Below are 26,418 nucleotides of genomic sequence, written 5' to 3' on the forward strand. Positions count from 1 at the left end.
TGGTGTTGGCGGTAGTGGCTGTCATAGGCAGTGACGGTAGTCGTTCTCACGGTTATGGTAGTGGTTGTCATGGTGGCGGTAGTGGTTGTTACGTTCGCGGTAGTAGTTGCCACGGTGGCGGTAGTGGTTGTTACGCTGGCGGTAGTGGTTGTCACGGTGGTGGTAGTGGTTTTTCACGGTGGCGGTAGTGGTGGTGATATTGGAGATAGTGGCTTTCACAGTAGCGGAAATAGTTGTCATAGTGTAGATAGTGGTTGTGGAACTGAAGGTAGTGGTTTTCACAATGGCAGTAGTGGTTATCATAATGCAATAATGCAGATAGTGGTTGTCACAGTGACGTTAGTAGTGGTAACAGTGGTTATCCTAGTGGTAGTTGTCTTCACAACGTTAGTACTATTGTTTGTGATAGACGTGCTGACTCTTATATTCGCATTGACAGTAATAGTAGTGGTTGTTATATAGCTGGTTGCTATGATGACGATGGCTGGAATGTTAGTGTCCGTTGTGGAAGTAATTGTTAATATATTAGTGTTATTACTGTCACAATAATATTATTGTCAGTTGTGTCCTTTGTGGCTGAAGTCACAGCTCTTCTGGCTATGGATTCAGTAGATCCTTATTAAAACTTTTACCTGGTAATTACTTTCTTTCATGAAGACTAGATTTGATTTCTTTGTCTTAAGTTGTATGTTATGTTAAGCTGTGTTTTACGTAATGCTGAACACAAGAAGGGGGATCCTCGCTCTTAGTGAATGTCTTGTTTGGGTGTGATTATTATTATTATTATTATTATTATTATTATTATTATTATTAACGATATTATTTATTTATTTATTTATTTATTTAATATTTTCAGTCAAAGATTTACACACCCCGATACGAGAGTATGACGGTAAAAATGATAATATTATTGTGTTACGACAGTGGTTAGCATGTATCATTGGATTTATTTCTTTATTTCACAATTTATTGTTCTTTGTGAACGGATTGATAGATATTGGAAAACAGATAAAATTAAATTGGATGTGGTCAGTCGTGGTGCACGAAACGATAAAGGTATAGCTTTGATGCGGCGTAAAACCCTGATTGTATGTTCAAATCCTTCCTATGACGTGATTGTTTGGCCACTGTCAATGTGATATTCAGGCATACCCCCTGCAGTATTATTTTTTAAAATCCACGGAATTAGGTGGTAAACGCAGATAGGCTTATGGAAGAATTCATAATACTGTAGTGTTTAACAGTAAAATTCCCAGTAATCGCTGGTAGGTCTAGTGTGTTTTATTTTAGTGCGTTATTTTACGACGCTGTATCAACATGTAGCGTCTGAATGAAGTGAAGGTGATAATACCGGTGAAATGAGTCCGGGGTCCAGCAGTGAGAGTTACTCAGTATTTGCTCGGCTGAGGGAAAATCTCGGAAAAACCTCAACCAGGTAACTTGCCCCGACCGATTCGAATTCGGGTCACCTGGTTTCGCGGTCAGACGCGCTAACCGTGTTCATAGGTGTGGACTAGCAGTGTCTTCCTCCTGGCTCTTTCAAATGGAAGAGAATTTATATTCGGAGTACGGAACAAAGTTAAACATGATTATAAAATTATGATGGACAGCAATAATGAGGCTCTGGTAGGGTGGAAATGACTAGAAAAATACACATGCTTCGAAAAATTATTCTACAGGCTGCTTATATCGCATAATCCGATTCACACAGACGCAATCTGGCAGTGGCATCTCGTATATTGTACAACAGGTTTCCAAACGTATACACTGAACTAACCACATTTTCGGTTATTCGGAAGATATAACACAGTTGCCATGACTTACGAAATGACCCTCGTAGAAGTACTGTCCAAATTTCACGAGAAGTTACCTGCGAGGGGATATGCTCCTTGCGGGGTAAGAGGAGAGAGCCAACTAGTAACTCTTCTCCTCTAAAGGAGCAAGTGGATGGGGATGGTGTCATTGGCTAGCTGGGTCAAACAAGGTTCAGTCATTGGCCGGCCGGTTCCAAGTTGGGGAGTTGGTTGTAAGAGAAGGGGAAAAACTCGCATTCCTTGCTCGGATTTTCTCCTGAAGTGTGGACTGTAGTACCAGCAGTGATATTTCATTTAGTAACGTTTTCAAATCCAAAGGATATTCAACAGGGTCATGCTTCTGTACGCGCCATAAATCTATGACGCGATCCTCCCAATTTCACTTCCATCCAGAAGAAGCCGTGCTAAGATTTTCATTGGCCTTCAAAATCTACTGCCCTTAGACAGGTTGAACCCTTGAACTTCGGAACCAGCACGGTAACCGCTAAAGTGCTAAACCAGGGCTGGGCAGCAAGAGCGTAATCTACTCTCTCACGGGGAACCATATGATTTCTCTTCATCCCATTTCTTCCCCGCCGAACACCGCGCAGCGTTGATTCCGTCACTGATGAATATTAAGCGTCCCCGTGTAGAGTCTAGATCCCCTCGCGATGCCCAGCCCTGTGCTAAACTGTCATGGACAAGAATTCTTTTCTGGAGCTTAAAATTAAGTCAAAGAAACTGAGCTATTTACAATAAAAAAAAAACTTTTCCTATCACAATTATTACACACATTTTCTACTTAAAGGCAACGAAACGGAACTTTCCGCAGTAATTTTCAGAAAGTGCAAGCAACGAGACTGTTCTAAGAAGTTAGTGTTCTAATTTGTATTTCCATTACACAGTACGATGAACTGAGCAGTGGGGAGAAAATCGCGTGTAAACCTCCACCGTGTTCCAGAGGTCAGTAGTTGAATTCTCAGTAGGGAAACCAAACTATTTTACAACACAGTATGATGTACCCACACCTACATCGTGAAACATGTATAATGTCATAGGGACCCGCCGTTCAGAAAATTAGTTGCGCGCCAGTTTAGGCTGGCACAAAAACTAATTTTGTTGCCCCACATAACCGGCAGCATGTTAATGGCACATACGTACTTTCTCATTGCACATTTCATGTAGTTAACAAACAAAATCTGTACTTAAAGTAACCTTGTGTAAAATAAATTGAGTACAAACACTCTTCAACGGATTAACTCCCTCTTCGTAATTTGTCAAGCCTTCCATAATGTTAACACACTTACACCCACGTTATTGTTTCAGTTCACACAAGAAATAAATAAATGCAATTAACTTTGCAAGTCCTTCCAAGATACTGCTCTTCACATGGTTTATTCGTTTATAAAATTAGCCCATTTACCTTTTTTAAGAAAATTATTAACTGAAGTTGACCGCCATGTGTGTTAATTTTGAAGAGAGGAACCACTGAAAATTTATCCACAAATTCCCTCCATTAAAAGGTAGATACTTCCAGTTCAAGATTTATACCAGGACTTTCCATTAAAATGAGAGACTTTTCTACAGGGTAGGCACAAAGTCCAGTTATCCCCTATAAATAACTGAAACATACTCACAATTTATGTAATTTCGGTCATAATGCAGACATGCGTCCACTGTGTGTCCTAAATATCCAAAGTATCAGTATGTTCCTCACACGAAAATAATGCGTTGCCAGGTTCGGTGTAACATTCGCCTCAGCATTTCTAGTGTAATCTGTTGGAAAGCGCGTCGCACGGCGTCCTTAAATTCATCAGTGATGTCGTACCGTTCGTTCCTTATGAAACCCCACAGCGCATTGTCACAGGTTGTGAGGTCAGGACTACGAGGTGGCCAGTCGAGAGGAGCTGGTAAGATGGGTGACCCACAGCCAATCCAGCGTTTTGGAAACATGTGACATTGCGCTGTGTAGTTCCATCAAGAGTATTGTTGCACAGGAACAGTACGACACCACTGATGAAGGACGCCGTGCAACGCGCTTTCCAACAGATTACACCAGCAATGCTGAGGCGAATGTCACACCGAACCTGGCGACCTGTGAGGATAATGATGGGGGACATACTGAACCTTTGGACGCTTAGGACACACAATTAGTGTAAAATGGATATATGTCTGCAATATGACCGGAATTACATACATTGTGTATAACTTATGTTTGAGGTATTTACAGAGGGTAACGGGACTTTGTGCCGACCATGTACAGTATTTACATTATTTGTGAGGAGGAAGAAATTCTGACAGTAGAATTTATATTTTGAGAGTAAGACACAGGTGCCAAATGTCGTCTACATTATTTAATTTCTATTGTGACGGATTTTAAGACAATGAGAACCTGGCTTAGATCTCATTTTAAAGGAAGAATACCTCTAAATACTATGCTGCCAGCAGACGACCAAATGATATTGAGCAATTCAGAAGAAAATTTACAAGAGCAAATTTTACTGCAAATAATGTAATTTACATAATACATGAAAATATCTACTAGTAAAACAAAGTAATTGGACTTAAAGGTTCATAACCGCTTAGACCAAAGTTCGAAATAAATAAAAATGCATTACAAGTTTAGGATGTGACATTTTGTATATCCACGCCAGTGATCAAGATCTGAAAATAACTACGTTTCTACAGCTAACAGGTACGATGAACTAAACATTAATGAGAAAGTAAGCGATAAAATTAGACGTTAACTACGAACCAACGTCAGAGAAACGAGGTTGTTGAAATGAAATTGCTGAAACTAACAGGAAGCCAATTAGGATATTTAAAAAAGGAAATGATTGCATTCGATTGGAACTGAAGACATCAAGTAAGTCTATATTCGAAATTTGAGAGTTATGGACAAAAAATAGCATGCTCACTTAAGAATGGAGCAAATCCAGATTCTCTTACAAATAATTAATTATAGCCACAAACCAGATCAAGAACTGGACGTCCAAGAAAAAGATGGAGAAATCAGCTGAAGAACTTCATGGAGACGGAACAGGCCTCAGGCTCTAATCCTAAAAGTTATGTGACAACTTGTTGAGACTTGCGATCAAAGACATCATCGGTGAGAAAATACAAAACTTATTAAATGTCATTGTTGGGTCAGTTTACACATGATTATCACCAAGGCGATAAAGAAGGCACCCAGTCACGTGGTAAGAAGATAAATCACGTCGGTAATTGAACCCGGGTCACCGGGCAGGGAGCGCGTAGCTCTGCGGATGGTACCACTGATCCATTATGTCGGACTAAAGTCGTTTTTCGTTGCTATATTTTCGTGATGACTAGGATTTTGTTAATTTCGAAAAATTATTTTGTGTTAACATCTTTATGCTCAAAAAATTAGTCTGAAACAGTTTTCAATTGGAGGTATAAATATGTATACATTAATTACTAATTAATATTTCTGAGGAAATATAATATATTTTTGTCGTATTCTTTGTAAAATGGTTAGCGTTAATTTTGCAAAACAATTCATAAACGAGGAGGAAGAAAAAAATGAAAGAAAAGAGAAATACAGTATAGGAGATATACAAATGTGGAAAAAGATTAAGAAAATGAAGACAGAAAATTGGAAAAGGAAAAATATAAAGCAGGAAGGAAAGAATCGGAAAAGAAAAAAAAAACTTTTGTCTTATTGACAACATAAAATAGAAATCTCTCATTTCATCTCATTTCATTTCGTAGGAATACTTGTTTATTCCATTATAGGTTTCCTTAAACAAAAGAGACTTCTTGCTCCAGAGGTCGCGACACAGACATTCATCCTACACACTTCTTTTCTTCATGCTGCCCCCACTAGTCATTACACCCTTCCCGGTAGACTGTAGTTTCCTCGTTTGTTTTTCCAGGACTTCTTTGTTTACCGTATATATTCTCTTCACATTAATGCTCGTATCACCTCAATTGTAGTTCCTATCTTTCTTGGAGTATATTTTTCCTTGAAATAATTTTTTCCTTTATAATATTTTTCCCTTTATTTATTACTAGCCGTACCCGTGCGCTCCGCTGCACCAGATAGAAATAAATATAAAGTAATTACATAATTAAAATAGGACATTTGATCCAGGGAACATTCGTTTTTGATAGAAGGATAAATCGTTTATTATGTTACTTAATTTAAATTGAATTAAAAAATTAAAATGCGATCATTTTGATCCAGAGAACACTCATTTGGTCATAAAAATTATTTTAGGGAATACAGGAAACGAATGTACAGAATAGCCTATCACGTTTTCTGTGCATAAGAATCTATTTTAATCTTAACTGTCCTTGATTCACTCAGAAGTTACTGTAATAACATTATAGCATTATGTCCACCTAGAGAAACTACACTTTCCAATGGTGAATTAATAATTAATTATACAAATCGGTTAATTTAGCTTTCGATATTACTTCATACAAACACAGAACATTCTCTGTAGGCTATATTTCATAGCTTTCGATTGTTGTTGTCCAAGGCCCTTATAGACGAAGTAATTTGTTTTTTATTTCATTACACCGCCTTAGATGGCGTTATTGTAATTTTGAAACTCATTTATCTCATTAAATATCAGACCTATCAAAATTTTGGACAGAATAAAACTTATCGGAAATTATCTTTAAAGAAACTTTTGTTATGTAATATTTTTCATGAAAATTAATAATAAGGGAGATATTTCGATTTATTTAATTCAAACCCCTTATAACCCCCCCTTTTAAATAAAATATTTTGAATGCCATATAGCCTAAATTCTAAGTTACAACGAACTTAATTTATATTCTAATTTTCATACAAATCGGTTCAGCCATTATCGCGTGAAACGGTAACAAACATCCAGACAGACAGACAGACATTCAAACAAAAATTTCAAAAAAAGCGATTTTCGGCTTCAGGGTGGTTAATTATATATGTTAGAACAAATTATTTTTTGAAAATCGAAAATTACCAGAAAAATTTCGGCTACAGATTTATTATTAGTATTAGTATAAATTTACATTCATGCTGATCGTCCCAGACACAGTACATACTGTATCTATCCGTATAATCCCAGAACTGAGTCATTTAACTTCATTTATAAGAGAGCTACTCTTCATGTTGATAATGTAATTAACTTGTTCACCAGTACCGGTATGTATAAAATAGCTTTAGGCCTATGTACACTACATGAACACATCATATCTGAACTGCGACCGAACAGGAGCGCTGATCATTCGGTCTCAAATTTTGTTGATACTACTGTATCTTCTTTTTATATTGCTTGTATTATTTTATTTCTATTTCTCTTGTTTGTTTTGTAATTATATTCTTTATTCTGTATATTTAAATTTAAATAAATAAATAATAAATAAATAAATGTAATCAAATCACTTCAGTATTCTTATATTTATAAAATTCGACATTTGAAGTGAGAAGTTAAAACGTACTTCGTATTAAAACGTTGCCTTGTTTCATTCATGCATAACAAATTGGTTTACGACAGGAGACTTCTAACCCTAAAGGCTGGTTCACAATAAACCGATCCACGCCTGTGGAGTAACGGTTAGCATGCCTAGCCGCGAAACCAGGTGGCCCGGGTTCGATTCCCGGTCGGGGCAAGTTACCTGGTTGAGGTTTTTTCCGGGGTTTTCCCTCAACCCAATATGAGCAAATGCTGGGTAACTTTCGGTATTGGACCCCGGACTCATTTCACCGGCATTATCACCTTCATCTCATTCAGACGCTAAATAACCTGAGCTGTTGATAAAGCGTCGTAAAATAACCTACTAAAAAAAACAATAAACCGGTAATGGAAACAACGAGAACGAGAACGGAAATAATGTTAAAATAAATGTGTTTAAAATGTGAGCATTCACAATAGTTAATTGAGAATTCTCAAATTTAAATACATATATTTTAACAATATTTCTGTTCTCGTAATCGTTTCCGTTCCCGGTCTATTGTGAACCAGCCTTAAGAGTCAATATTCAATAAACCGTACTGACTGTAACTGGAGATGTCTGCTGGATATTTGGACTTTGAATATTCGCAACAAAAGGTCAAAACAATTCTGCGCATAAAAATTAATTTCTTTGAAACTTTCGGGTCTGGGAACATTGGCGGACCGTTCATTTTATTTTCTTTTCTCTGTCCTACGTAAGGAAAAATTAAAGAAAAGAAAGAAAACGTTAGAGACGATTTGTAGCTAATCACAAATTCGTGTTTATTTTTTTTATTTCCAATGAATACCTATTACTTAATTACTGGCTTTTAAGGAACCCGGAGGTTCATTGCCACCCTCACATAAGCCCACCATTGGTCCATATCCTGAGCAAGATTAATCCAGTCTCTATCATCATATTCCACCTCCCTCAAATCCATTTTAATATTATCTTCCCATCTACGTCTCGGCCTCCCTAAAGGTCTTTTTCCCTCCGGCCTTCCAACTAACACTCTATATGCATTTCTGGATTCGCCCATACGTGCTACATGTCGTGCCCATCTCAAACGTCTGGATTTAATGTTCCTAATTATGTCAGGTGAAGAATACAATGCGTGCAGTTCTGTGTTGTGTAACTTTCTCCATCCTCCTGTAACTTCATCCCTCTTAGCCCCAAATATTTTTCTAAGCACCTTATTCTCAAACACCCTTAACCTATGTTCCTCTCCCAAAGTGAGAGTCAACGTTTCACAACCATACAGAACAACCGGTAATATAACTGTTTTATAAATTCTAATTTTCAGATTTTTTAACAGCAGAATGGATGATAAAAGCTTCTCAACCGAATAATAACAGGCATTTCCCATATTTATTCTGTGTTTAATTTCCTCCCGAGTATCATTTATATTTGTTACTCTTGCTCCCAGGTATTTCAATTTTCCCACCTCTTCAAAAGATAAATTTCCAATTTTTATATTTCCATTTCGTACAATATTCTCGTCACGAGACATAATCATATACTTTGTCTTTTCGGGATTTACTTCCAAACCTATCTCTTTACTTGCTTCAAGTAAAATTCCCGTGTTTTCCCTAATCGTTTGTGGATTTTCTCCTAACATATTCACGTCATCCGCATGGGCAAGCAGCTGATGTAACCCGTTCAATTCCAAACCCTCTCTGTTATCCTGGACTTTCCTAATGGCATACTCTAGAGCAAAGTTAAAAAGTAAAGGTGATAGTGCATCTCCTTGTTTTAACCCACCTATTACCGTACGCATTTGTTGGTTATTTAAATACGTTGTATCAACTACAGGTTATTTAGTGTCGATGGGATTGGTGATAGCGAGATGGTATTTGGCGAGATGAGGCCAAGGATTCCCCATAGATTACCTGACATTCGCCTTACGGTTGGGAAAGATCGCGGGGAAAAATCCAACCAGGCAATCAGCCCAAGCGGGAATCGAACCCGCGCCCGAGCGCAACTTCGGATCGGCAGTTACCGTAATTTTTCTTTTACTAAAATTATTAAATTCCGTGCGCATCATCCCAGGATAAGTTGACTCTTTGATATACTATATCGACAAAACCCGTAAAGTAGCTTGAGAGAAATCGCTTTACACAGATGGACGGAAGGCTGGCACCCTCAAACCACTTTCTTTTTTCGCAACTCTTCAGGTCCAGTTGCTCCAGTGAAGTTTGATAAATATATTACGGGAGTAGTCGATCATAACAGACCAGAACAGACAACCCTCGAGCTTCTGTTCAGCTTATATGCTTGATGAATATTTATAAGAAGCAAGGCATAGCGGACTAGCTCCTGCTTAATACCGTACAACCCTTAGGCCCAATTGTATAAAACTCCCTGACTAAAGAACAACTTTGATCGGAGATCGGAAAGTGAACCGAGTTCAGACACTTCTATTGTATAAAACTTTCCTGCGATCAAATTACCTTGGTTCAAATGCAATCTAATTTCACGTAAAAAGGATTTGGCAACATCGCATAAACAGGTGAAGTATGTGATGCGCGGGCCATGTTGTACGGGTTTGCTCAGTGTTGCCAATATAGCGACTTTAACTCTTTTTCAACGACAATTTCTTTTAACTTTTATATTGTTTAAATAGGGATTTAGCGACCTTTTTAGCACCCCATAGTGACAAAATGTAATCTTTCTTTGTTGATAATGAGAAATCTAGCGACTTTCCATCTACTTTTTGGCGACTTTCCGTACACTCTGTTGGAGACACTGGTTTGTTTTGTGCATTGTAAATAATGGCGGACAATAAGAAGAAGGTTGATTGTTCTCCAAATTGTTATCATGTTATGGTGTTTGATACTGCTAAACATAATAGAGCTTCATAAAACGACAATTTTCGTTTAGTAATACAGTTAATTGAAAATTTATGAACGTATCTATCATATCCATTAATAATTAATGGTTGTTATAAACATAATATAATTATAGGTTATGATATTTGATACTGCTGTACACGATAAAGCCTTATAAAATATAAGAATGTTTGTGTATTAAGGCAAGAAATTGAAAAAAAAAAAGTAAATGTACCTACCATATCTATTAATATTAATAATAATGGTTATTCTTTTTGCACAATCTGCCACTCGTATATTTCAAACAGAAAAGAAATAACTGAACTTGGATCATTTAACTTAATCGGAGAAATTTTTTTCAGTCAAAGTTGACTTTAGTTTAAGACAAATTAATCTCAGATTACATTTTACACAACACAAAATTCCAAGTTCAGCTAAAACGAGGATCAATTTAACCTCTGATCTAAGATTAAATGGTTTATACAATCAGCCCTTATAAAGCTACCTGCACAACACTGAAAACAAAGACTCAAAAACGGTTAATAATTCCAGATTATTATTCACAACTATATCATCGTGAAAGAAAATCAATTAGCTTATTGTCATTTTTTCAGCAGTCCGTTGTTTGTAAATATATATGTTGGTTCATAATCCTCACTATCATGGCGACAAAAAGGCCGAACCTTGCAAGTAAATTATGATGGTTTTGGAGTTCATTAATGATTTGTATGAATGTAACAGTATCTGGCACATTGTGACTTGTAAGCTGGATTTCCACGACTGAGATCCTGCCCAGTCGCGTAAAGTACAAGATCAGGAATTGTGTCAAAGACTGTACTAAATTTTTCTACAGAAATCCTATTGTTCTTAGGAGCATCACAGCTCTACAAGTCATCGCAAACTATCACTTGAACAAGAAGAAACAATGTTGCGGAATAATTTTTTATACTTACAATGAAAATCCCTGAAACTGATGCCAAGAGCTGAAACTAAGCTAGATACTTGGAAGAGATACAATAAGATATTAATGTTTTTAGACATGACCAAGTTTAACAGCAGAAGATACAACGGAGGTCTGTTGGATCAGATCGTTCTGTAGTACACATAAGCTAAATCTACCGTCGCACAGTGTGCAATTTTCCCAATCTAGATGGACAAAAATCCAATTTCGACTTGTTTAGTTAGGCATAGGTGAATACGACTTTATGTTCTTTAAAATTTGGAGAATGTTGTAAGAGATAGCTTTTCTTCTTTTATCAGCAGCATGCTATTTTTAGAAGGGTATGAACAATGAGTTCTTTCTATCACTTCTCGATCCTGTTCAGTCGTAGACAAAGAGGCTTAATACGTGGGTGAAAAAAGATCCTTGTGAGACATGGAAATTGTTCAGATAGGTACGTTTTTACTAATATAATCAATTGGATCAATAATTCAGTTGCTGCTAAGCTAACCATAGCAGTGAGTTATATCCCAGATCACATATCTGTAACAGATTGCTTAGCCTTATAGCCTTTGACGGCAACAACTTTGATCAATTTCACTATGCTGCCATCTAGCTACTGCATAAGAAGTTACGTTATAATTCTCATTTGAATTGCATGGAGCAACTGTACTTCCATATAGCGGTTGTTTTCAATCGACAGTGACGATCCTGGTAGTTGTTCTCTTCCACATGTTATCAATTTTAACATGGGGATGGCCAATCTGTTATAATATGTGATCAGAGGTTATATGTTAAGATGTTTCTAATGTGTAGCGTCATTGCAATCAGATGTAATGAAATGATGAATATACAGCATTAGGTATATTAACAGCACATGTATTATGAAATCTTCCGGGTTTCCTGAAGTAAATGGAAACAATAATTGTTGAACTAATTTGCTTACTACTGTAAATTACTTCACATCCACAAACTTCTGCTGGCCAACAAAGTAGTCTGTGAGAAACCAAGATACGCTCAGACCTGCATCGAATCCCGTTTGGATTAATTTAAGGAGGCGATTATATCAAAATAAACACAAAATTCTGTTGTATTTCAATCTAGAATAAAAGGTGAATATGTTTTGTGACTGAATACTTGAAAGATTTAATTTGGTACAGAACTATGTAGGTAGTACCAGTAGCAGCAGCAGCGCCAGTAGCAATCAGTAGAACGTCGATTATTATCCAAACTAATTTGGACCAGCTATAGGTCAGATATTCGATTGTTCGGATAACCAAACCTTGAACATAAAAATCTAAAGTTTTAACTTTTCTGTAAGAAAATGTAATTAAAATGTATACGAAGTACAGTACTTGAAAGAAAGGACACAGTACTTTATTGCGTGAAGTAATCACTGATTTTTGTTGTTGGAATGTAGACTTTGTTTTCTAGCGGTGAGATCTCTAGTTCTCTTGAGCGTAAGTTCAGTTGGGCAGCATTCACGTTGTCTTTCACTGTAAAATGTTTTCGCGATTTGTTATACACTCTTACCAGTAAAAATCCGCTTTCTCTTTTTGTTAGACTGTTTAAAATTACCAATTTTGTATCTATTGCTAACACATTGGCTTGGCTGGACACGGGACAGGTCCGTACACTTCAGCACGTTTTGATCCATTGTGCGCCCTTATGTGCGATGATTGTGCAAGTCCGACAGGTGGCCTTGGTGGCATTCGTGAATCCGACGCTGACAGGTGGGCCATCCTGTTTCAGCCTCTGATAAAGCCATGTCTCGCTTCGCGGACGAGTAGCCTGATAAGCTCCTGGAACCCAGAGCCCCAAGCTCTTCCTGATAAGCCAACGTTGACAGATGAACCACCCTGCCTCGGCCCCTGATGGCGGCAGATCCCGTCCGCATACGAGTAGCCTGATAAGCTCCAGGGGCCCGGAGCCCCAAGCCCTTCCTATATCAGTAACGGAAACCAGTACTACCCCCGAGACTTCACTCTAGCCTATTTTTATTATTGCGGATGATAGATGAAATGAGGGAGGAGGTGGAATGTGTTTATGGAATGATAGAGGGGAACGACAGTACTCAGAGAAAAACTCTCTGCAACGCTTGTTTGTCCACCACAAATTTCGAAACGATCTGACCGGGAATAGTACCCGGGACGCCTGGATGGAAGGCCAGCCCGCTAGCACTGTACCCACAAGCTCATTAAGACATTACGATTTCCTTCAATACTAGGTGTTCATTTCAAAGTGTGTCATGACGTCACTGTTGATGAGTCAGCGACTTGAAGCGAGTTTCAGCTTTTGTGTCAGAGAAGTTGCCTATTAATCAAGGCGTTCAATCTGAACTTGAGAACGTGTACGGTACCGGTATAACTTGAACGTCGTAGCAACAGATGACGGTCTGTGTGCTACCATAACCTCTTTCGAACTATGTTTTGCGCGGCCAAGTCGTACGCAGAGTATTTGTTATCATCGGTTGCGTACAGTAACATTGCACAACACAAATCAAATGCTCCGTGTCCATGTTGACCGTCGAAGTTAATGTCAACAAATACGTAAGTAATCGTCTTAACCCTCTCCCCATATCCCGACAGTAAGAATAAACTCACCTCAGTACATGTTTCGAAACAGTTCACATTCCTGCCACTACCGGCGTTACCTTACGTATCGGTAAGTACTCTTCTGAATGTACGCCGTACTTGCTAGGTAACTTCTCTGGCACATAAGTAATACACCTCTGCGGAAGTGTAGGAAGATTGAATTCTCTAGGCTCATCGGCTAGCCACATGACGACATACAGGGAGCCATGACACACTTTGAACTGAACACTCAGTAGAAGACACCATGCCTAGCAATGTATACAGCACGCTCTACAAAGCATGGAGTTATAAAACTTCAGTCCACGACACAAAAGAACAGAACATGACTCGACACTTCAACTAACTTTTTCAAACTGAACATTTTGTTCGCGTTTGTTCTAGTCTAATGACAGTCAAACAATGAGGCTAAGTTCAGTAATTAGTCTACCTGCACTAAAAGCTTGTAAAGTGAACTTGGATTATCTGCAAACAATAGACATTCAGAGAGCGAATGGTATTTGACAAGATTTATTGACGTCCAATAGTTGAATAGGAAACATGAACTTTCATGGGGAATTTCCGAGAAGGGACTATGGCAGGTAGGTATCGCCGCTGTGGAGTGACGGTGGATCAAATCGTGGTTGGGCGAGTTACCTGGTAGAGGTTTCTTCCGAGGTTTTCCCTCAACCAATCGAAACAGAATTTTATCGAAACTACTAGGACAAACTACAATAACGATACGTGAAATACAAGATAATAATTTCTGTAACTTATTTTAGAAAAGTTTTGTATAAAAATATCACACTCTAACTGTGGATTCATATTCGAGTGGCCTTCCAAAATAGAAATTTCTGACTTCAAGGAAAAGAGAGAGAGAAATTACAATATAATGGAAATGAAATCAGTTTCAACGTACGCATAGTTGCGCACTCCCTGACAGTAGTCATCTATCGCTCAATACCCGATGAATAAATGGTAAAAGATGGATAACTCTCTACGTAAAATAAACACTTGAAACAACATACATATCCACTTTGAATATACAATGGTAGGGTGAAAGCAGAGAAAGCTACCGATGAAATTTAATAGAAAAACAGATTCGCTATCATGTTTCAATTAATAATGTTGTAGCCACTACCTACAGACGAAACATTTCGAAGTTGTTTTTTATTTTAATACATCGCATCGGGATAATAACATACTCGTACATTTCAGCAATAAACCTGTACCACGAAGTTAGTCTCACATTTACATATTTTAATCTGCTAAACAAAACTGTGAAGGGATGTGGGAGGTGGGGGATCTGTGCGCGCCTCTCCCTCCCTCTCTCTCTGTCTGTTTTTAGCTAACTTGTATGAACATCGCTTTTCTATTACTGGTTTGTTGAATGCAAAACTAAAAATCAATATCCGTAACAAAATTCTCTGATCCGTAGATTCAACCGCGCTGAAAACAATAAACCCGCCAACATTTCTTCGATTTCCGTTCGCTCGATATGCTATTGTAGTGACTCGTGAAAGTTCTTGTGACGCAGCAATTTTTATTTTCGATCTGCTCTTCTTTCACTCTACAAACAGTGTTATTTGTAGGGCACACATTCAACTCAGATAAATACGAAATATTCGTCAATTTTAAGAAACTCCTATACAGAGTGAACCGTAAGTAACGTCATTAGTTCCAGGGGGTTATTCTTTGACATATTTCAAACAAAAACGTTTCTCAGCCAGGTGAGTTGGAGATTTGCTTCCAAGCTTTCGACGGCTAGCTCTGCCATCTTCTTCAGGGAATGAAGTGATGTGGGACGAAAATCGAAAAATCGAAATCGAAAATGATGGGAGAATAGAGGAGCGTTTTTGCAAAAGTCGAGAGATGCAGAAATTTTCGAAAATGAGTTACATATGGATATCGTATGTTTTCTACCTCCGGAATCGATCTATGAAATCAGATTTACCAAAACTTGATTCATACCGTATGTAGAGACTACCAAACCTTCCAGGTTTTTTCAAAACTCGATAGATCCTGTCACTTAGTGTAATTTCTGTAAAATCTTGAATCCTGCATCTACCGACTTTTGCAAAAACGCTCCTCAATTGGGAAGAGAAATTTAAAAGGTACGCAGAACGCGTCCTTGCAAGGGGTTGGGGGCTGTAAGAAACAATATGTGAGCTCCAAGCCTGTTGGCCACTAGTCTCACTCAGGGTTACGCTGCTCCACTGAAGGAGCTCTAGAAAATTTTGAAGGGGAAAACCGAAAATGGACGTAACCTCTTAGGTACTACATACGCGAGGGGGATGGAAATGTGATCAAAATCATCACGGGACGGGACGGGGAGATAGCTGGTTTAGATCTGCATATTGAAATGAACTGTCATTTCGCAGTGCAGGGAGTCGAGAAGGCTCTGTCATCTGTTGTTCGATGACAAGGCAGGTGAACACCGCCAGGAGAGACGCCGTGAATTCTGAATCTGCAAATTGAAAGGTTCCCTGTCCTTTCGCATTGCGACATGCGTGACGTTGCACATGTATTTCATAACTTATCTACTCTGAACTAGGGCTTTAAGTTGTTTATTAGAAAAAGGGGTGCTTATGGGGAACGGCATATAGGTTCATGGCCCATTTCTCTTAGGGCTCATCCCGACATTTGTCTTAACGCCTTAGGAAAACCACGGAAATACCTTAGGCAGGATGAGTTGTCTCAATGTAAGAGACTAGCCAATTTGGCTTTTAGGTAACAGGTCGATTGATTTATGAATTTAGGATAGATGTAATTAATAATTAATTTTGAATAATTAGGGGGTTCATGGGGATATGAGTGCAGGTCCGTGGCCCATTTCTTTTAGGGCTCATCCCGACCTTTGTCTTAGCGCCTTAGGAAAACCACGAAAAAACCTTAGGCAGGATGAGTTGTCTCAATTTCAGAGACTAGCCAGTTGGCTCTTAGGTAGAATGACTATGAATCGATGGATATATGCTAGCCAATTGGCTCTATGATAGTTCCATCGATCAACAAATTTAGATATTGTCAGGGAGGGATTTTGTTTAGCCCAGTTAAGACAAGGTCATTTCAAAGCGGTTGCACTATCCAAGTAGTCTCATGGAGTCGAGTCGTGACTACTAAAACCTGGGAGTAACGCCAGCCTCCCTGTCCTCCTGTCTCAAGAGTATAGCTAATGGACCTGTCTGGTGTCTACGTCGTAACCTAGGATCATACTGGCCGAGGCCAGATATGAGCGGGTTGGGGTTAGCACGAGCTTCCGCATACAGGTTCCTAGCCAGTCGAGCAATGAACTCGTCTATGTTTGGCAACTCTAGTTCATCATGGAACTTGATGTGGGACGAAAAAAAAATCGAAAAATCGAAAGAGAATTGGGAGGACAAATTTAAAAGGTACGCAAAACGCGTCCTTGCAAGGGGTTGGGGGCTGTACAAAACTAAATATGTGAGCTCCAAGCCTGTTGGCCACTAGTCTCACTCCGGGTTACGCTGCTCCACTTAAGGAGCTCTAGAAAATTTTGAAGGGGAAGCCGAAATTGGACGTAACCTCTTAGGTACCACATACGCGAGGGGGACTGAGATTTGATCAAGTGATCACGGAACGGGGCGAGGAGGAGATGGCTGGTGTTTGCCGTTAGGATGACAAGACGCTGTCATCTGTTGTTCGATGACAAGGCATGCGAAGGCCGTCAGAAGAAGCGCCGTGAAATCTAAATCTGCAATTTGAGAGGTCCCTGTCCTTTCAAATTGCGACTAATTGAGTGACCTCGTACATTTAATAGACAATTTATAGGTTCTGAACTAGGGCATACGTCGTTTACAAGAAAAGGGGAATATATATGGGGAAGGGCATATAGGTCAGTGGCCCATTTCTTATAGGGCTCATCCCGACATTTGTCTTACGCCTTAGGAAAACCACGGAATACCTTAGGCAGGATGAGTTGTCTCATATAAGAGACTAGCCAATTTGGCTATTAAGTAGGAGGTGATTGTTGTCATGAGCCTTGTTGAATCGTCTCAATTTAGATACCAGACATTTGGCTTTATGGTGACTCAATTACGAAGAGGGGAGATATGTAATTATTAATTAATTTAGAGTAATTAGAGGGATTCATGGGGATATGAGTACAGGTCCGTGGCCCATTTCTTTTAGGGCTCATCCCGACGAAAAATCGAAAGGGGATAATTGGGAGGAAAAATTTAAAGGTACGCAAAACGCGTCCTTGCAAGGGGTTGGGGGCTGTAAGAAACTAAATATGTGAGCTCCAAGCCTGTTGGCCACTAGTCTCACTCCGGGTTACGCTGCTCCACTGAAGGAGCTCATCCCGACCATGTCTAGTCGGTATATATGCAATGGTAGGGCTTCCCGCTGCGGGCCAATCGGAGCTAGTTCCTAGTCCCGACCGCCAGGCGCATTCTGGTTGGTGGACGCGGTAGCCAATCAGGAGCTACTTCCTGGTCCCGACTGTCTGCCGTGGCTGGTGGTCTAAGCGTATTGATGGCAGGTTTCCATGCTGTACTCAGCTTTAGACCCCCGTCTCTGTTGAAATTATTGCCATCTAGCTGGATTTCGATGGCTTCCTTGATAACCAAGTCCCAGTAACCTGATGTCTTGCCCAAGATGATGGTGGCGTCTGAAATCTATCTTGTGACCAGTTTCTAGGTTCCGTTGGGCTACTGCAGACTTATCGGGGTAATATAGTCTTATGCTGCGTTAATGTTCCTTGCAGCGTTCCATAATGGTGCGTCCCGTCTGCCCGATGTAGCATTTCCCACACTCACAAGGTATTTTGTAGACACCAGGTGTCCTAAGACCAAGGTCGTCCTTAACTGGTCTCAGCAAGTTCTGGATCTTTGTGGGCGGCTTAAGGATGGTCTTAATCCCGTGTTTTCTTAGCAGTCTGCCAATCTTGCCCGAGATGGGCAACGGGATGTATGCCATGCACTTCGTCTCCTCTTATTCCTCGGCGGGTGGTCCTTCTGAGGGCCAAGCCGATTTCCCTGTTACCGAAGTTCTTCTGTTGGAACGTCTTACGTAGGTGACGGATCTCAGAAGGGAGACTCTCTTTGTTAAGTCATACAAAAAAGTTTAATACAATTCTGCTCGTTTTTCCTTCCTTTTCGAGATAAAAATTGTTATGTGTACCCTGGTTTAAATCACGATTATTTAAAACGAATTATTTAAAAAATATATTTTTCATTTCACATTTTTTATTCTTACTATTTTTAATTCTTTCAAATTCTGTTACTGCAACAACAATGCATGTTTAAATTTAAACATATTAATATTTTATTGAGTGGCAATTGTCGGTTGTTAGATCAGTATCCAGCCAGTGTCTATTACTTCACATCCTTTTTGCTTGTGTTATATTTGGCAATATTTCCATACAATACAAAACGATTATAGAAAGGAAAGGCCTGTCAAGTGCAAGAAATGTGGGCATGAAGTTGAAGGTATATTAAGTCAGGAACAGAAACATCAGAAGAAAATGTTCTTCCTAATTTAAACAAAGCCAAATTCATAAGAAGTCATCTGGATATGGAAGTGACGATTCTTTAGATACCTGCAATAATAGAACTAATCCAACCGGTCGTCAAGTAGCCTGCTTCTTTTATGCCTATAGCCCTACGTCTAGAAGTGTAGAACACTCCCAGTTTCTTAAATTAATGCAGGATCTTCGTCCAGGTCATTTTACTCCATCTAGAAAGGAAATAGGTACTTCTATACTAAATTATACTTTTGAAGAAGAAAGGTCAAAACTTTGTAATATAATTGGAAGTGAGATTGTAGTTTACGGTTTGAAGGATGGTCAAATATCCAGAACGGGTCTATTGTTTCTATAACAATAACAACTTCAAACGGTGACATTTATTGCATAGAACATCGGGAATAACGAAGCCATAAGCTGTCTTTTATATAGGAAATCCCACAAAACTAAAAATAACAATTACTGCTCCTTCTATGAGCCTGGAGACAATAAAATGCTTTAACGCGGCGTTGTTACATTGCTATTCTCTCTGGCGTTGAGGTTTTTCTTCCTCACAAATTCTGTTTCACTCAAATAGGTCGTCACAAAAGACAGTAAGCCTAGCACTCGTACAGCTTTTTTAGCATTTGTGTAATATTCTCCCACTGGACTGCATCTAAGTTATTCAAAGAAATATTTTTGAATACCTGCTTTAAATAAAACGAAGTCAATTAAACGTTCGTAACAATTGCAAATCACATTAAAATTCGACAATCGCGTGACATTGTACCTGTATAAACTGGTTAATTTGCATTTTATGACAAATTTAAGGTTCAGCTCTTATGTAAGGCCTATTTTATAATTGAGAGTGGCAAGAATTGCTCGAAGAACGCATGAGTAAGAAAAATATGACCACATTACACGTTCCCTTGAAATGCTCCAACGGGTGAGATTATAGGATCGAAGATAATCCATTCACTAATTTTCCTATTTCGAATCATCAATACTTCTTCGCCTAACTATCTCTCAGTGCGTTTTAATTTCTTGTCCTCGTATGACAGCCTGGGTACTCTTTCTAAAAATGACCCTTTATTATCTATGCCTTGTCATAAAACAGCTCACTATTCTTCCTCTTTCACAGCATCAGCGATTCCTTTCTGGAACTCCCTACCTAACTCCCGCAGAAGTGTCGAACGATATTGCAATTTAAAAGTAAATTATTCAAACACGTGACCAGTGCTAAGCCACATAACTCCTAGCTTCAGATTTATTTTTCCCGTTCCTTGCTTTATCCTATCAAGATTGTTTTATGTACTTTTATCATTGAAATTATAAATCTTAATTTTAATCATACAAATTGTCAGTATATATTTTATTCACTATTTCTGAAAATATGTTTTCTTTCTTCCTCATTCATGTTTAATTCTCCTTTGTGTGAATGTGTGTGTTTGTAATTTTCCTCAGGGTTGTATAGTTATAATTTACATTTGAATTTGTAATACTGATTCGCTTACCACTTTCATATTCAATGAGTGTAACTTCTAAACCTTATATTATTTTGTAATTATTATTTAGTATGTTTGCATTATTTTACTCAACTTGTATCTGTATAACTACATCAATCTTTATGTGTTCTTTAAATACAGGGAACTCATTTTATTTTTACTAACATTTCTAATATTAACCTGGCTATACCTTGTTGAGAACCGAAAACACCGTTTGCTACCCCCCCTTCCACGACTGGAGTTCGATCATACTGGCGTAATATACAAACAAATCACTTTAATAGGTATAGGAGGGAAAAAAATAGTTCATCCATTTACGTAAATTAGGAAATATCACGCTTTTGAGTTTGATCATTTTCATTAGGTTTTTGTTTAATCAAAATACGGTACTGTATTAACAATAAGTGCTTTTACTCACGAATTGAGCTATCCATTCGGACGTATACATTATGCAGTGTATATTATACTGTCTACAGCACATTAGCATACAATTTAGAGCATGAAGTTAAATTGAAAAATAATCATAATATGGATATTTAAACACATTTGTGAAAATGGTGGCAGTTTATTTCGATATAGGCTTCAGTTTTAATGTGCATATTACTGTATTATATACTATTGTACCTAATTCCAATTACCAGTTTCGTCTTTCATACCAGTAACTCATGTTGAAATAATTCTTACCTACTCTATAAAAGAGTACCTTAAGTACTGCAAATTCAATCTTCATTTCTGCCCGATCCGAAAAGATAAAATTACTCAGACATACTATCTACTTCCCGTCCAAGTGGTTATGTCGCAGGCTCGTAGAAAGGGGGGGGGGGGAATCACGTGACAGTTAATTACTTAACGAGGCCCTTTTATTTAACTTATTTTAAGCGGTTGTATGGGTATAATATTACGTAGACGTCCAATTCTTAACAAAAATTAATGTCCTTAGAAAAGAGCTAAGACAATCCAGCCACTAGCCTTTACAGAGAGGCGAATAGAAGCAGGTGGGGGAAACCGGGGTGCGACGTAGGCAAATGGGCGACAGTACCTGTGAGAAAGTGATTCCATATTGAAAGCCCTTTCGTCACTGGAAAACGCGAACATATTTTTGGAACGTACTGTTTAATTTGACCGTATAGCTACTATGACTGTATATGCGGTCTTGGATCTGTGTGGAGGACGGTTGAACTTCATTAGTAGAAGGGGTGGGAGTGAAGTACATTAAAAAACTCAGGTACAATAAAAATTGAAGTAAAAATAAAATGATGTCTCTGTATTAGTTAGTAATTATTAACTTGTATTATTGCAAACGGTACCAGCTTCTTTTGTTTCTGGCTAAGTGGAAGAGAAAGCCTGATGACCTTAACTTTGCAGAATAAATAAATAAATAAATATTATTAGACCAATTATTATTATTATTACTATTATTATTATTATTATTATTATTATTATTATTATTATTAAATCCTACGATTTTTGTCACTAAAATATGCATCGAAAGAATCCGACATAATCAGTTGTGGAACGCGAGCCGTATTGTACGTCAGGAAATTTCAGAGATCTTCGAAGATGAAATTCGTTTCAATCGGTCTGTACCTAATAGAAGAGCGGTGATTGCAATAGTTGAGTATTTGTATTCAGGATTAAGAAAACACGTGTTAGAATTACTGTGAGTGTGTAAACAATGAAGAGACGAGAGAACGGAATACATTTTCATATAAAAAGTTTTTCATACAATTAAGTATTCATGGCCCCACCGTGGATGTTCAAAGCTTTCATCTAACTCTCTGGTCTCAGCAGTTTAACTGCAGCGTTACTTTCTAACAGGATATTCATCAGTTATGACCTTTTACTGCAACTTTCCCCTAAGGTTCTATAGAGGGAAATAAGGACTATATAATCAATTTAACAAACTTTTAAGTTACAAATTACGCGTTTCTAAATCATTAGATTATTTTTTATCATGACCCAGTTGTATTTCCATTTATATTTCATTGTCCGGAATTATTATTATTTAAAAATATATAAAATTATTCTAAAGTAAGTTCACAGTTTTAAGGGGAGATGATGGTATTTTTGATGAGAAATGACTAGATTTCAAAAAAATATATATTCTTTAAAATACTCTGTGATATGTGTTGATCACCATTTTTAAACTTCCTGTATTATGGATTTTTAAATCACTCGCCCACTTTTATTGTTGTTTCCGGTAAATTAAATTTTCAATTTTTTTTTCTTTAAAATACCCTTTGATATGTGTGGAATGCATTGCACAACATTTTGTGGGTATTTGTGCCCTTATCGGATGCTGAGACGTCATTTTTAAACTTCCTGCGCTATGGATTTTTAAATCACACGCCCGTTTTTATCGGTTTCCAGTCACTTCATTTTTTTTTTTGCTACATTGCCAGACAAAATGGATATAATTTCTAAACTATTAAAGATAAATGCATGAAATTTAGAACACACATTCTTTAGACTATTAGAAAACTTTTCCCTGTAACAGAATTTTGTTACTTGATATCATTTTAAAAATACGTCCGTTTGTTTGCAAGAAAGGAAATCAGAAAATTGTTACTAAATTTTAATTGTTTATTTTACAAACGTAGGGACTAATATCAAAATTCTGTTACAGACAGTTTGTACAACATACTTTTGCAAATACATTGCAAAAACTGTTTGAATTTATCTTTAAAAACGGTTTAGATATATCGGTTTTAGTACAATCCTGCATTGGGTATATTTTTTTTTCAAATTTGGGCCCCCAAATATTTTTTTTCAAAATGTTTTTATTTGGTTGAGTTGCCACAGCTATGAGCTCTCTACATACAAAAAATTAATAATTTACACCAAATAGGGAAAAAGTTTTAAAAAATACCATCCTCTCCCCTTAAATGGTTTGGTTCCATGCAGATACCATTATGCTTGGGGGAGGGGATTTTTTTTTCCAATATGAATTTCGTTGCTACGATAACTGTGTCACTACTGTATAAACAATTGTAGTTCAGTACATACAGCAATTTTGCAATGGTTTTGCATTTACGAGTTCGTATTGGCCTCGTGCAGTGCCATTACAAATGAGGGGGTCCGTTCCGAATCATATTAAGTCCAATGCAAATTACGCTTTCAGGAATAACTCCCTGTAAAGTTAAGTTGAATAATTTCGAGGGAAAAATTGTTCCGGGGCCGGGTATCGAACCCGGGACCTTTGGTTAAACGTACCAACGCTCTCCCACTGAGCTACCCGGGAACTCTACCCGACACCGATCCAATTTTTCCCTCTATATCCACAGACCTCAAAGTGGGCTGACAACAGTCAAGCAACCAACATTTGAGTGCACACTAACTCTGTGTCACTCAAAGTCACACAGAGTTAGTGTGCACTCAAATGTTGGTTGCTTGACTGTTGTCAGCCCACTTTGAGGTCTGTGGATATAGAGGGAAAAATTGGATCGGTGTCGGGTAGAGTTCCCGGGTAGCTCAGTGGGAGAGCGTTGGTACGTTTAACCAAAGGTCCCGGGTTCGATATCCGGCCCCGGAATAATTTTTCCCTCGAAATTATTAATATTAAGTCCACTTATGTAATTTTTTCAGGAGAGAAGAAAAACTGTTTATGTGCCAACTATGGGAGATATATTAAAATTATTAATTACTGAAAGAACTTTATTTATCAGAATCAATTATATTTGAAATTACTTTTACATCCGACTGTCCTGAAACTCAGAAACTATCATGGACATAATACGGTTTGATGTGAACACAAAAAAGAACAAATCATTTCTTCCTCAATATTTGTCAAAATTCAACCAATTCAAGTAATTGTGTAAGTAATTGGTAACACTAATTTTTTAATACTGTGCGTTTATAATAATTATTCTTTATTAATAATTTTGCTGAATAGTACGAAATCTCAAAATGAAATCTTTGTTGGATTTTGGTTCTTTTCTTTGCCAAGAAATTTGCATTTTTATTTCCTTCCAATTCACCATGAGAAAGTATCCATTGCAAAGCAACTTGTCTATATGAAAACTCAATTTCGGTACAGACTTCCGTCACACTCTTGCCTTCCGATTTTAAGAAACAATAGCCTGAATTTAAGATTTTGAATCGCAAAATATGGGTAGTTTAGTAAATAAATTTATCCTGCAATTAATTGCTGTAGACCGATATTAATAGCTTCTAATTCACCATCGTAGTGTGTTGTGTGTTTTCCTAATGTAAAATGGTAAAGGGAATATAAATACCTACATCAGCAATGTTATTCTGTTGCAGAGATAAAAAAATCATAATCATTCTGCTTTGCCTTACTTTCATACGAAAATGAAGACGTTCGTATGAAAGTAAGGCAAAACAGAATGATTACGCATGACGATGATGCCAACACACATCCTACCTGTGAGCCATCCGCCGATAAGTGCGAACATCCAGGCGGCGCCGATTGTTGCCGATACAATAGCTTCGTGCCACGTCGTTGAGAGAGTGAACTCATCCCTGTAAAGAAGGAGACTACATTAATAGCACTGAATTAATATGATCGCCTCTTATTTTTAAAAGTTCATAACACCAAAGGAAACTCGTAAAATTTCCTTGTTGCATATATAAATCCAACTGAACAGTCTTAATGGAAAACTCACTGTCAGAACGAGAATTCAATCATACCAGTATCATTTCCATCCTAATATATTTAAATTTAAAGTTAAAAGTTCTACGAAACAACAAGCTCTCCACAGTTTTCATACGTGGTACAGTCATTAAGTTCTGACACTGACGCCTGAAGGGTAGGCACCCACAAGAATCTGGATGTCTCAGAAGATGCCGCGTGATACGGCGTACACTTAAACAGATCGACATCCTCCCTCAATATAGTCGCCATTGGCCGCTAAGCACGTCTGCCAACGTTGGTGTAGCTGCTGGAAGCACCGCTGAAAGATGTTGGCAGGAAGATGCCGTACGGCTTCTCTTGTGGCAGTCATGACCTTTTCGGCCGCATAAAAATTACGCCCTCGTAGGATTGATTTCATGAGGGGAAAGAGAAAAAAATCGCATGGTCCGAGATCAGGTGAGTACGGAGGGTGTGGCAAAACAGCGACCTGTTGCCTTGCAAGTTCCTCTTGGACAAGGATGGAGCGATATGCAGGGGCGTTGTCGTGTAGCAACAGCCAATTCTTTCTATGCTAAAGCTCAGGACGCTTACGACGAATTGAATTGCTTAAACGGCCAAGAATCTCTTTGTAGAGGATCTTGTCTACAATTGCACCTTGTGGGATGAATTCTATGTGAACAATTCCATTTGAATAAAAATACTGTTAAAGAATCACCTTGACTTTTGACCTATCTTGTTGCGGATTTTTCTGTCGTGGAAATAATGGCGTTTTCCAGGTGGCGGATTGTCGCTTCAGTTGCGGATCGTAAAGGAAACACCATGTTTCGTCTCCAGTTATGATCGGTTATAGCAGTTTCGCCTAATTTCTGACAGAACGTGACGTTTGCCAGTTGCTCAAACTGCAACATACTCGAGTTCCGACGCGCGCATTCAAATCACCGTCACAACAAAGACCGTAGTTCTGCTTACAGTGCATGCACTCAACTGTCTCTTGTTGGGTCGAGAGACTAACTGACAAGGTATCATACCATGGCGCCACCTATGCGCTATAGTGCACCACAACGCCACTATGCGCTCAGTATTAGAACTTAATGACTGTACCACGTATACAAGGACATCATTTTATTTTTACTAACACTTCTAATATTAACCTGGCTATACCTTTGGATCAACGATTGAGGACCGGAAACACCGGTTGGTACCCCCTTCCACAACTGGAGTTCGATGATACTGACGTAATATACAAACAAATCACTTTGCTAGGTATAGGAGGGAAGAA

At 38.2% G+C, this 26,418-nt stretch overlaps 1 protein-coding gene across 1 annotated transcript in view; it reads right to left on the reverse strand.

Annotated features, from left to right (window-relative positions):
- The window catches only part of LOC138708170 (proton myo-inositol cotransporter-like), a 397,474-nt gene that overhangs the window by 298,936 nt on the left and 72,120 nt on the right, over positions 1-26,418 (reverse strand). The window contains exon 2 of the mRNA XM_069838437.1: positions 24,930-25,027. Coding sequence (XP_069694538.1) covers positions 24,930-25,027 — 98 coding nt within the window. The remainder of the gene's footprint in view (positions 1-24,929; positions 25,028-26,418) is intronic.

The sequence above is a fragment of the Periplaneta americana genome, chromosome 10 (genome assembly GCF_040183065.1).
Source record: "Periplaneta americana isolate PAMFEO1 chromosome 10, P.americana_PAMFEO1_priV1, whole genome shotgun sequence".
Lineage (NCBI taxonomy): Eukaryota > Metazoa > Arthropoda > Insecta > Blattodea > Blattidae > Periplaneta > Periplaneta americana.